At 36.7% G+C, this 12,532-nt stretch overlaps 1 protein-coding gene across 2 annotated transcripts in view; it reads left to right on the forward strand.

The window, feature by feature from the left end:
* The window catches only part of LOC121415544 (Bloom syndrome protein homolog), a 48,476-nt gene extending 40,392 nt beyond the window's left edge, over nt 1-8,084 (forward strand). For both annotated transcript variants that reach the window (XM_041608785.1, XM_041608784.1), the window contains exons 16-23: nt 133-259; nt 1,251-1,446; nt 2,467-2,651; nt 3,451-3,607; nt 4,245-4,468; nt 5,032-5,221; nt 6,387-6,533; nt 7,107-8,084. In XM_041608785.1, the coding sequence (XP_041464719.1) occupies nt 133-259; nt 1,251-1,446; nt 2,467-2,651; nt 3,451-3,607; nt 4,245-4,468; nt 5,032-5,221; nt 6,387-6,533; nt 7,107-7,546 (1,666 nt within the window). In that variant the 3' untranslated portion in view covers nt 7,547-8,084. The remainder of the gene's footprint in view (nt 1-132; nt 260-1,250; nt 1,447-2,466; nt 2,652-3,450; nt 3,608-4,244; nt 4,469-5,031; nt 5,222-6,386; nt 6,534-7,106) is intronic.
* Nucleotides 8,085-12,532: the final 4,448 nt, after the last annotated feature.

A 12,532-nucleotide genomic window follows, 5' to 3' on the forward strand; every position in this document is an offset into this window, starting at 1 on the left:
TTCAAATTGATCTATCAATTGTAAAATTGGAACAAAATATTTGCAATTGATTACAAATACTTTCTTTCAACACCCTCTAAGTGGATACAAACCATTATTTTTGGTTGTTGTTTTTGCATGTTGTGTCTGCAGGAATGAATGTGAGAAGGTTGCTGATGATTTGACCAAGGCTGGAATCAAAGCGAGTCCATACCATGCTGGACAGAGTGATAAGGAACGGTCAACCGTTCAGACTAGATGGATTAATGATCAGTATAAGGTAAATTTCTACTAACCAGTATTTAGTACGCTCTTCATAGTGCATTATATCACAGCATTTATTTAAATAAAAACAGTATATAAACAGTGTGATATGAAAACACATATATTAAGCTTTATATGCCATATTAAATTTTAAATGTATAAACGTTAATCAACATCTCCACATTTCAACTTTGGCTCTGCAAGTACAAGCAATTGAGAAACATATTAAGATTTTTGGAGGCTGTGCATTATTGCATGAACATTTTCATATAACACCCATCAGCTGTTAGAATTATTCATGTGCTTTTAACTCTGCATGTTATTCAGTTAATGGATACCCTGTGTAATTTTGAATCCCAAATGTCTTTAGTGATACAGGCCCACCACTCCCACTCAAGCCTTATTGGTATTTGCTATCTATGTTATTAATAAAGCAATATTGACTAGCGATACGACATGTATCGCCCAAACTAGACTTATAGACGAGGGTGATATCAATTTAGTGAGGGCGATATATGTCCTTTCACCCCCAGGCCAGTCAATATTGCTATTATTAACCAAATCAGACATCCAGAGCAAAAATCGTTAAAATTTAGATATTTTGGAGTTTAAGAATGGGAATCTATTTTGTCATGTTGAGCAGACTGGGTCTCTGAACTTCACCATTGTGATGTAATTGAAATGATACGTCTCTGGCCTGGGGACGCAGTATCCAGCGCGTTGTCTCAACTTGTTTTAACATTGTGACGAATAGCACTGCGCGGTTCAAGGACGCGTACAAAAGCGCGTACAATACCCGGGTGTTAGCTCTGCTTATTGCCTGCTACATTTCCATGCGTTTTCTCATTGACTTTCCTGAGAAGCCAATAAATTGGGCCCGTGGATAAACAATTTGAAATTTATTGACAGGCCCAGTCTCAAGCAGGCAACAATGTATTAAAGTTGCCCTGCTCAGATGTCTGATACGGTCAATAATATTTCTTGATAATAATCATTATTTTCTCCAGGTCGTATGTGCAACCATAGCATTCGGTATGGGAATAGACAAAGCAGATGTCAGGTTTGTGATCCACTACTCCATACCCAAGTCTATTGAAGGTTACTACCAAGAGGCTGGTAGAGCTGGTAGAGACGGTGGCATAGCCCACTGTATACTCTACTACTCCTACCAAGATGTGACTCGTCTTAGACGAATGATAGAGAGTAAGTCCAATAAATTTTCCTTTGTCATCGTTTTAAGTGGGAGTGAACTGACCCACCCTTGTGTGGTCTCTTATTGACTGCATTTTATACATTGCTAGTCTTAAAACATTTTTATATGATTAGTAGTAATACAGGGAATAAAATAGCCTATAATTTTATTTCTGTGGAGGAATAAAAAAATACCTGGGGCCAGTTTCATAAAGGACTTGTAACTGTTGTAACTTTGCCATTATGGCAACTACCATGGTAACAGGGCTCAGCAGCCAATCATAATCAAGGTTTCCATGGTAGTTGCCATAATGGCAAAGTTACAATAGTTGCAAGTCCTTTAAGAAATAGGCCCCTGGTGTGCTACTTGGTAGCATAATCATTGTGATATAAATGTATTGAGTAGAAAATTAGAGTGTTATCATTCAAGTGGGTGTTTATTACTAGACTACACTGCTCAGAATATTGTATTATAGTTATTGAAACAGGCCAGATATGATTAGTTGAGGACTTGAAATGGGTTATCAAGGCTTCTGGTACGTATGCCCTTTAAATGAAATTAAAAATGGTTAAAATAATGCAGTAAGCATATATTGGACCAAATAGTTTTTAGACAAACTGGTTATAGATTAAATGAGCTGTATGATCCTATAAAGCAGTGCCGGAATTCAATCAACACTTTTCGTTAAAGTTGTCAGGTATTAAAACTTTTTTTATTTTGATTGGCTGAGAAGCACTCTTACTTTAGCAACTGTTTGATAAAACAACACCTGTGGGACAAAAGTCCTCTCATGAAATGCTCCTGGTTCTGTCAACTTCTTTCCTCTGGTTGACTCTGTTCTAGGAAGGCACTTCCAGCTACATAAAACATGTATGTATTATTACTCCACTTGTCTTTTACTCTTTTACATATTATCTATATAATAGTTATATGAAAGGAGACAGTATTAAAATCTTCCTTGCAGTCCTACGATATTTACTTCATCACATAGAGTTTCATTACATAATCATTACTTTTATTGTTATTCACAGAGGGTAGTGATAACTACAATGCTATCAAGGTCCATGTGGACAATCTGTACGGCATGGTGCAGTACTGCGATAACATGGCCGACTGCCGTAGAGCTATCATGCTCTCATACTTTGGTGAGACGGGATACAACCGAGAGATCTGCAGACGACGTAGGGAGACCACCTGTGATAATTGCCAGTCAAGTGTATGTACTACTCTTGTTACTCTCAATATTTGTTGTAATACAATCATTTAGTCAGTTGATCTATTTGTATGTTTATTCAGAAGTGTATTAGTAGTGATTAGTTTTAGAATCTCGTGTTGTCCCCTTTAATGGATGAGGCCAGAATTATCAAACACTTTCAGCATTCGCCCGACACCAATGATCCTTCCATTTTGTTTGATTCAGTGCACCCTTTCCTCTACCCAACACTCTTACTCCACTTGCTTCTTGTTGTTTATTGGTCTATAAAATTTGAGGTTATTCTTACAAAAGTATTTCAACAGTTTTCTTAAAGACACATATTTTCATGATTTGTGCCAAATTATAGTCAATTGATGTAACTACTACTGTTTATGTGTGGCAAGAGGATGTAAATGAAGTTTTGATGATTTGAAAAATTTCAGAAGACACCATAATCGACTGTCCATTCTCCCTGTACTAAAACATAGAATTATGCTCTGTATTGGAAATTAGACTGATTAGATTAAATATTAGATAGATATTGGTGTAAATTTTAGAGAAACCAAAATTAAGTAGGCTTTTCAACCATTTTCTTGAGACAGCTTGTATACTCCTGGAGAGCATTTCATTGAAACAAATAGTGATTTTCACAGGAAGCTGTTATAAGCTACTGAAATCCTTGCATCTGATTGGCTCAAAACAAATGAGTCAGTGAAAAATCACTGACAAGATGCCCCCTGAAACACTCTCCTGAATCTCAAACTTTATCAGGAATGCACTGAACTTTATTTCAATTTTTGAAATATTTATTTTCTTTCAGGCATCGTTTGTTGAAGTGGATGTGACTAAAGAGGCCAAAGGTCTGGTTCAGTTTGTCGGCGACGTGAGTGGGAATTCCACCAACAGGTCGAGGTACAAAGGACCTAGAAGAGGCAATAGTCAGTTCACGGCTAACCACTATGCTGATGTCCTTATGGGTGAGTCTAAACTCAGAGGCCTGTTTCTTATTGGGTTTAACTTAAACTATGGGCTGAACTATAGATAACATAATGTGACATAAATCTCTTAACAGTAGAAGTACAGATTGTCAGTGCATTTGATGCTTGATTCAATCTTAATTGTAAGGAATGATAAACTCATTAACCTTAAAAAGCCCAGGATATTTTGAAATTGTGTGTGGGGGGTCTTTAAAAGGCGCTGACAGTAGACTGATTTTTATCCATATTTTATTGTATAGTTAATTCAGTATTATGGTTTTTTTTGCACTCCTTTCTTTCCCCTCACCCATTCTCTCGCTCTCTCTCTCTCTACTTCTGCCATTTACTTAACCACACTCTCTGTCTTACCTCTCTCTATCTTCCTGCTCTATTTTTTGTGCAACTTTTATTATAAATTAAGCATACCCAGTATTTTAACTTAATTAAGTTTGTATGCATTTTCATTGTTGTTTGATATTTTTATGTAACAGGACCATGTTGAAAAACAGTGTATTTTATCTGAACATGTTATCCTGTATAAAGGTGTTTTAATGAATAAATAAATAAATAAAAATTCACCCGCTAAAGAATTTTTTTTCATTGTTAGTTCCATATATATCATTTTCTAACCCATCAGGTGGGAATTCAGCAAAGGTCAACCAGTGTGGCCACAACAACAGTCCAGTCTATGGTATCCTCAAGAAGAAAGAATTCCAGAGAGGAGACAGTGAGAGACTGATCCGTAAGCTCATCATCGATGGTTACCTGCGGGAAGAAATGTTCGTAGGGGCCCATGAACAGGCTATCTGTTATGTCAAAGTTGGCCAGAGAGCCTTTGAACTGCTTAACGGCAGATGTAAGGTATGTATCAGGATCTCTCACAACAGACCTTACTCACCTGAGGAGAGGAAGGGAGGTTCTCTCGTAAGCAAAGTTTGGGACAGGCAGTTTCTATGTAGGAGTAGATGGAGCATCAATTATGCAATGGTATATAGATGCATTAGAAAAATATCACATAGTATTTTGATAGTGTAAACAAACTCTGGTTTGATAAAATTAATCCTTGGCACCATTTTCCTGAAAATTCCCCAAATTCTGTTCAAGGGCCTTCATATATTATTTCAAAAAAATGAATACATGGAACGTGTTAAATCACACCAAAAAATTCAGACTATTATGAAAATTCTCTTTACAACATATAACAAGTTATGGGTAAAAATTTTGTTACCAGCACAATTAATATGAAAAGTCTATGAAGTATGGCTACATTAATTTAGTGTATGGTTGGCAAAACCATAAATCATAGAAATAGTAGTTAGAACTACCCATGGTACTTAGATACTTAATCAATACATTGATCTACCAAAGGACCACTGAAATAAAATCATATATTTAGTGTTCTTATTATTTTGTTCTCCTTTCAGGTCCATCTACGCATGCAGGAGAGTCGTGCATCACGTGCAATGTCAGGCAAAGCACCCGTGATATCAGCAAACGCTGCTGCTGCTGCTGCTATTAGAGACGATATCCACCAAAGACTCCTGGATGATCTGAGGGCCACTTGCAGGACTCTGGCTGCTGAGAACAACATGAACACAGCCAATATCTTCAATGGTTAGTTCTCTTGATGGGTTGTTCACTAAAAGGTTTAATGCCAAGGTCTGGGCAGTTTTGCCCCCGAAATGCTCAAGAGTCCTGGAAAATAAAGAATTAGCGCCGAAAATCCCCATTCCTTGCAATGCTAAAGCTTGTCCAATGTTGAAGATTAAGGCAGTAGTTTGTGAAAAGTAGCCCATGAAAAAATAGATTTACATTTGCTTGACACAGACATACTAGTCAGATGGGATTTCGTCTTTGAACAAAAGACATAATTCAACATTCTTACCTGAGGGCAGTTTCATTTCCTAGGAGTGTTTCATGAAGCATAAGTGGTGTGATTTTAACTGATTAATTTATTCTGAGCAAATCAGATTTGAGAATTTCAGTAGCTTCCAGAGTTGTCAGTGAAATAGGTGATTATTTCGTTCATGTCATGAATGGAGTGTCAAGATTAAGAAAATTGCATAGCACTGTTTCATAGCATAGTTTGAATGGTTAATGGAATAGAAGAAATGATGACTCTGGTAGTATTATAAGAGAGGCAAAGGGTGACAGAGACCGTAGAGAGAGAGAGAAAGTGTGTGTCAACAAGGTCATAAGAAGATTGGTTATTACCCGATCCATGTTACATCATTAGATTTAACAGCACGATACAGACGTTGACCACTCCTGAATAACAACAAAAACTTCAGAAGTCGTGTTCCATGGAAAGGATTGCATGATTTAAACCTTCACTTCTAATTGACAAATTATGTCTCTTTTTTTTTAGTGGAGGTGCCGTGGCCGAGTGGTCAAAGGCGCCTGGCTATAAATGGAAAGTCGGGGGTTTGATCCCCAGCCGTGGCACCTTTGTGTGTGTGTATTTGAGTTTTTCAGACGTTTATCAATCAGATATGATTATTTACATCTGGGACCGACTTTAAATGTCACCATCCGAAAGACGTGACCGGGGCTCTAACCTCGAACCTCTGCATCAATTTGTAACTTCCCCACATAGCTTGGATTACAGGCACACGCCAAGTGAGCAAGGCATTTAATCTACAATGATCTTTTATCCTGCTTTCAAATAAATGGAAATGCTATATGCAATATTGCCAATTAGGTGTGCACTTGTTAGAAAAAAAAATTGTCGTTTTGTTTGAGTGGTTTCTATAATACCAATTTTGATATCTCTGCTTAGATGCAACTCTACGAGAGATGACAGAGAAGACACCATTCACCATGGAGGAGTTACTAGATATCACTGGAGTAACGGAACCCAAGGCAAAGAGATGGGGCCAAGCCTTCCTACAGGTCATGTTCAAGTACTTACCAGAACTTATTCCTGGTAAGTCAAATAACACTCTTGATAGTCTATTTGAAAATTTTTTGTGGTTGTAATAGTCGAAACTGTGTGTATTTACTATGGGTTATGGTCAAGTACAAGCAGTGTTGAATTATTGAGTAAGAGAAAAACATGGCAATATTTTCAGAGCAAATTTGTCACAATGGACTGTGATGTAGTGTTTCTGCTTTAGAGATGGATAACAAAATGTCTTTTCATTTATTGTGATAATTTTTATGAGTTGCATTGATGTAATCACGAAAATGTGCATGAAAGTGGCAAAAGGTACCTCTAAACTTCTGCCAAAGCTTGATTTGAGTATGCCCATTTTCTCAGAAGATCCAAATATTTCATTATCAAGGAAAAAGGGTGAACTTTTTGTTCCGTCACTATCAAGCAAAAAGTAGAGGAAATACATGCTAATGCCAGTCAACTTTTACCAGGATTAGCTAAGCTTTCCTCATTGTGAAATATACAGAACAGAAAATATTTTACACTCAGTTACATACATTTCCATAAGTAGGATCATGTATTGTGCTAAATGACCAAATCTTTGTCTCTTCTCTCACCCTACAGACGATGACATGTTAGAGGATGAAGCTTTCTCATCTACGACTGTAAAAGAATCTCCTTACTTTGACAACGGAGGAAGGGGAGGCCAGTCAGCTTCCACGACCAAGAGGGACCGCAGTCGAGCCAACCGGAAGCCAAGACCTCCAAAACGCAAGGCAAGCGCCCAGAGCAACGCCAAGGCCAAACGCACTCGGGCTGCCTCCACAGCTACATCGTCCAGTGGTCAAGGCACGAGTAGCCCTGGGTGGCTTACGACCGTCCCTGGTGGAGGAGGGGGCAGTGGGATGAGTTCGAAGCCGATGTTATCAAAGTTTAAGTTCAGTGGAGGGAAAGGAAAAGGAACAGGTGGTGGTGGTGTTGGTAGTCTTGGCTTCATGCCGGATCCCAAGATGAAGAAAGCAAGGAGTTTCCTGGGTTCTGGAGGTGGACAGTATTTTGGGTGAACACTCTTTTAAAGTTTGACTGTGCCAGCACTTAGAAGAGGAGATTGTATTTACCTGTATGGATATTGTGCAGGTTGAAGTCACAGTCCTCTAGGCTTTGTGCCATTCCTAAATTGAAAACAGCGAAGGGTTTTCAAGGTACCCAAGTTTGACAGTTTTCTGTAAAAAATTGTTTTGGTATTTGTGATAAAGGAAACAATGTGACTTGAGGTTTCAAATGTGGTTGTTACAGTGAAAGTCTGGTCAATATCTTCATGTCCTAATACTAAAACAATGGGAAAGTCCCATATGATAAAGAACTGGACACTACTTTGTATTTTATATACAATCATAATAAGTACCAGTTTGATTGAATAATAGAAACATTGCTACATGTATCTCTGTGACATGTAATGAAACACTTCTCACGTTAAAACGAATATACTGTAGCACGTTCTTACCAACCATTTCTGATGCTCTTTCAGTAAATTAACAAATAAGCATCATCGTTTATTGAGATTTTTTTGTCATTTCCTCAGTATTATTTACTTATTTCTCTGTTATGAATTTATTTTTATGCATTTTAAAAGATTTTTTTATTGTATACAGTGGCAGTTGAAAAATGTGTAGATGTTTGATTGTCATGACTTATACCAAATTTGATAATTTTGTAAGCTTTATTGTATACTGTTGATGTAATGCGTACATGTTTTCAATACTCTGAATGTAAAAAATATATATATTAAAAAAAAATTCTTTGTTTAACATAAGATCTGGCATTTTATATCAAAATAACAGTGAGGCATCTAAACCTCAATTTTTAGTTGAGCAGGACTTTCTGATGATTGCCGGGAAGAATCTATGAAATATTACAAATTTAAAGGGAAACCTAAATTTTTCTGAAACTTACGAGAAAAATGAATTGGAAAAAATCTATAGATTTTTTCAAGTCTTAAACCAGGATGCATTTTTAATTTGTCGAATAGATAGAAACTGATATCAACATTTGCTCCATCCAATACACAAAATATCCCAAATGTCTTAATCACAGGGATTTTTGTATCAGGGACCTGTCTCATAAACTTGTTACAATAAAAAAAAATACAATATAGGCTACTAATACTTCAATCTGATTGTTAGAGGAATCTTGCATTTGTTATCATAACAAAGTCTCTATGAAACGAGACCCATGACCTAAATGCCATATAAAGGTTTAGTTTAAAGGGGAATGAAACCTTTGGAACAAATAGGCCTGTGTAAAAACAGAAAAATCAAAGAATAAGAATAAAGAAAGTTTGAGAAAAATCGGACAAATAATGAGAAAGTTATGAGCATTTGAATATTGCAATTGACTAATGCCATGTAGATCCTCCCATTGGCAATGCGACAAGGATGTGTGATGTCACTGATGAACAACTTTCCCTTTGGTGGACTGTAAAATACCCTCAAAATGTCTCTTTTTGCTTTTTCTTATGATGATACAAACTCTTTATCCATGATGTATTCTTAAAAAATATGTATTACATGCCCTCATGTAGAAAGAACACATGATCTATGGATAGATGTGATAAAAGAGGCAATTCAAGTGAAATATATACTAAAGTAATGGGGAGAGTTGTTCACAAGTGACACATCTTTGTCGCATTGTCAATTTGCTATCTCCATAGCATTAGTGATCGCAATATTCAAATGCTCATAACTTTCTCATTATTTGTCCGATTTTTCTCAAACTTTTGTTGATCTGTTTCTTTGATTTTTCTGTTTTCACACAAAGGAGAATGAAACCATTGGAACAAGATACCTTAAGAATACCGGTAGAGCGGGGGATTTATATTCTGGTGACCCGGGTTCGATTCCCACTTGGTGCACTAGTGCCCTTTGGTAAGGCATTAATCCTCATTACCAGGTCCTTCGGAGAAGACCTTAAGCCGTCGGTCCTCTGGTTGCTTGCTTTCAAGCGTTCATGCTTTCTTAGCAATCAGGTAAAAAATTCCAATCAATTACTGACTTGAGAGGAAGGTGCGAAGATATTTGCGATGTCATGTTTTAATCGTCCAGAATCTCCAGCTTCCTAGTTCGAATTCATCGAAACTTTCACCATTCTGTATATAGTTTTGGGGCTTTCACACATTCCACACAAATAATTTGATGCCATTTTAATGAATTTATCTTGAAAAAAAAAACGCCCCCACAACTATAATAACTAATCAACATTTTCACTCGTCATTTGGATGAAATACTGCCTTCAGTTTAGGATTAAGGAAATACATGAAAATTGGCTGAGCTCAGAGCTGCCAAGTTGTATTTTGCATTTTCAGTATTCTTATCCCCCCAAATCAGTATTTTGACAAAAAAATCTGTATTTTTACCGTGAGATAAACATGCATGCATAATGGCAAAGTTCGATCACCTTTTACATTATTTTGCGCCCCACACCGTCGCATACGAGACCAAAAGCTTCAGTCTAGATTTTGGTTGTTCCGCTGAACTGCGTTGGCTAACTCACCAATGCATAGACTGAAGAATTTTGAGGCCCGTACGGACAACGTATTAGCAGTAACGTTAGATCTAACATTCGACGGAAACCCAATTTTTTTCCGATCGTTTTTTGTACATAAAATCATAAAATGTCATATTATGAAAAAGAAATTGCATCCATATTTACGGAAAAATGTCTGAAATTCAGAAATATCGTACCTTAGACCGCAGTTACCACTAATTCCTTTCAAATTATGATCGAAACATCGTCATCTTTGATCCTTCCGTTGGTCAACATAAGTTGCCATCTTGGATGACGTCATCATCCTTACAGACGTATTTACCAGTCGCAAAATATCGCGATTTGAGCCACTGCTTTGCGCTTGTAAACTACGTGCGTGCGCTCGGAACTTGTCACCTGCATTGATTCGCCAGGATATCGAAAATTCTAAATCGGAAAGCCTTGATGAAAGCTCAACTCATTGAACGTAGATGGCAGCAACACACGGCTGTCATTTTTTCATCTCCGCCCGAAAGCTCCCAGATGCTGTAGTGGGGCGAACAATACCTTTTTTCTCCAATTTGTTTTTTCCGTATTTTATCATGAAAAAGCGTACTGCCGTATTTTGAATTGATTTCCGTATGAAATACGGAAAAATCGTACTACTTGGCAGCTCTGTGAGCTGTACTCATATACAGTACTTCATAAATCAGATTCTTGACACTACAAAGAAGAAAAATGTATTACCAAAGTATCATAAGAAAGTTTGAAACGGGCTGGATTAGGGAATTTTAATTGTTCTAAGGTTTAATGAAATGGCTATCAAATTCATCAGTGCTTGTTATTTTTATTCAAGTCTTTTTACATTGCCAATTGATATTGATTGTACTGCCAATAATTCATTCACTTTTGATCACACTTCACAAGTTAAAGGCTTAATTTAAGTTTGGTCTAAATCTGTTTAGTGGAATATGTCAGCTCAGTAAACTGCTGTTGTAAGTTTATTGTGCTCTTAATGGTGAAGACCCTTTCCATGCAGTTTTTATTATTTCTAGTTAAAAATGTGGTGATAATTGATTATTTAGTGTTATACAACTCCCATGAATGTTCTGTAATCTTATCGATCCAAGTCGGATCACATGATATTCAGCGAATTGCACTGTTGCATCCAAAACGCACTCTGACGTCAGAGTGCAGGATAGTGTGAGTTCTGGAATTATCTAGAATTTAGATCAAATATAGCATTCAGTAACCTGGGTGGGGGTGTATAAAATAAACAATGCATGCATTCTTGTGCATAGAAAAAACTCTGTGCTTGACTCGCCAAACGGATATACTGCACTCGGTCCTGCGAACCTTGATGCGGTATATTCATTGGCTCTCCTTGCACATCGTTCATTATTTAGCCCTGCATGCACGCGCTTACGTGCATTATTTAATGGCAATTCCAAAAGGTATGTAGTCTGACCTAAATGTGGGTCCTCTTTTTTTTTTATAATCTTGGCAGTTTTAATGTTATCATGGTTTGAGCAGTTTGTATCTTACAGAATTTCTTAAATGCTCACTAGCTGTTTGAATACTGACCAGAATGTTATGAAGGATAATAACTTTATCAGACCTGGAATCAAACTTGACAGCAATACTTAGCACGGGCAACCTAAATTTACATTTGCTCACAAGCAGGTAGTAGGTGTGAAAACAGATATTTCTTGTATAAAGTGCATTGAGTATTAAAGATGCTATATATAAGTGCAAACTTAAGGACACCACACACCGTACGAAAGTTGTAATGATGTCACAGCAATCGTACATTTGAACTCCAAAAATAAATGCTTGCAATTTGAACATATTTTCAGAAAATAGCAAAATGTGATTTGTACCATGGACCAGACCAGTCATAAGGTGTGCGGTAGCGTTTTTAGTTTTATATACAGGGGCCCTTTTCTCTTGAGGTTGTGTCTCAGTTGCTGTGTATTTTAAATTATTGAAAAAAAAAAGTCTGATCCTTTTGTTTGACTGTTTCAGCTATAAGCTACACTGCCAGCACACGTTAGGGTATGATTAATTCAATGTTAACGTGAACAATTTTTTGCTTTCAGATGCACCTTGTCTGAATCAAATAATAATTTACATGTGTAGCTTTTAATTTTTTTTTTTTTGGGGGGGGTAGTAATATGGCTTTTCTATACAGAATTGTTAAGTAAGCCCAGTAACATATGGTATTTGTGCTAACAATGTTTCTGTGCAGTCAGTACAGGTTGTTTGATTGAAATTATGGAATATTAATAAAACCAGAAGAAACCATTGGTTGCTGTATTGTGTCACTTTGAGTGTACTTTAATATTTCTATACAGCTGGTGTATATCCATGCATTTATGAATAGTAATTTTTAAACTATTGAGCATTTCTACCTTAAAAAATGGTACAACAGATTCTGTGAGCTTGATATTGAATACAAGTTTTTCTTGCCATTTACAGCGATAAAATTTCACAAACAATGAACTGCAATTCCAACAATGGAATGTGTA

This window comes from Lytechinus variegatus, chromosome 5, assembly GCF_018143015.1.
Source record: "Lytechinus variegatus isolate NC3 chromosome 5, Lvar_3.0, whole genome shotgun sequence".
In the NCBI taxonomy this organism is placed as follows: Eukaryota; Metazoa; Echinodermata; class Echinoidea; order Temnopleuroida; family Toxopneustidae; genus Lytechinus; species Lytechinus variegatus.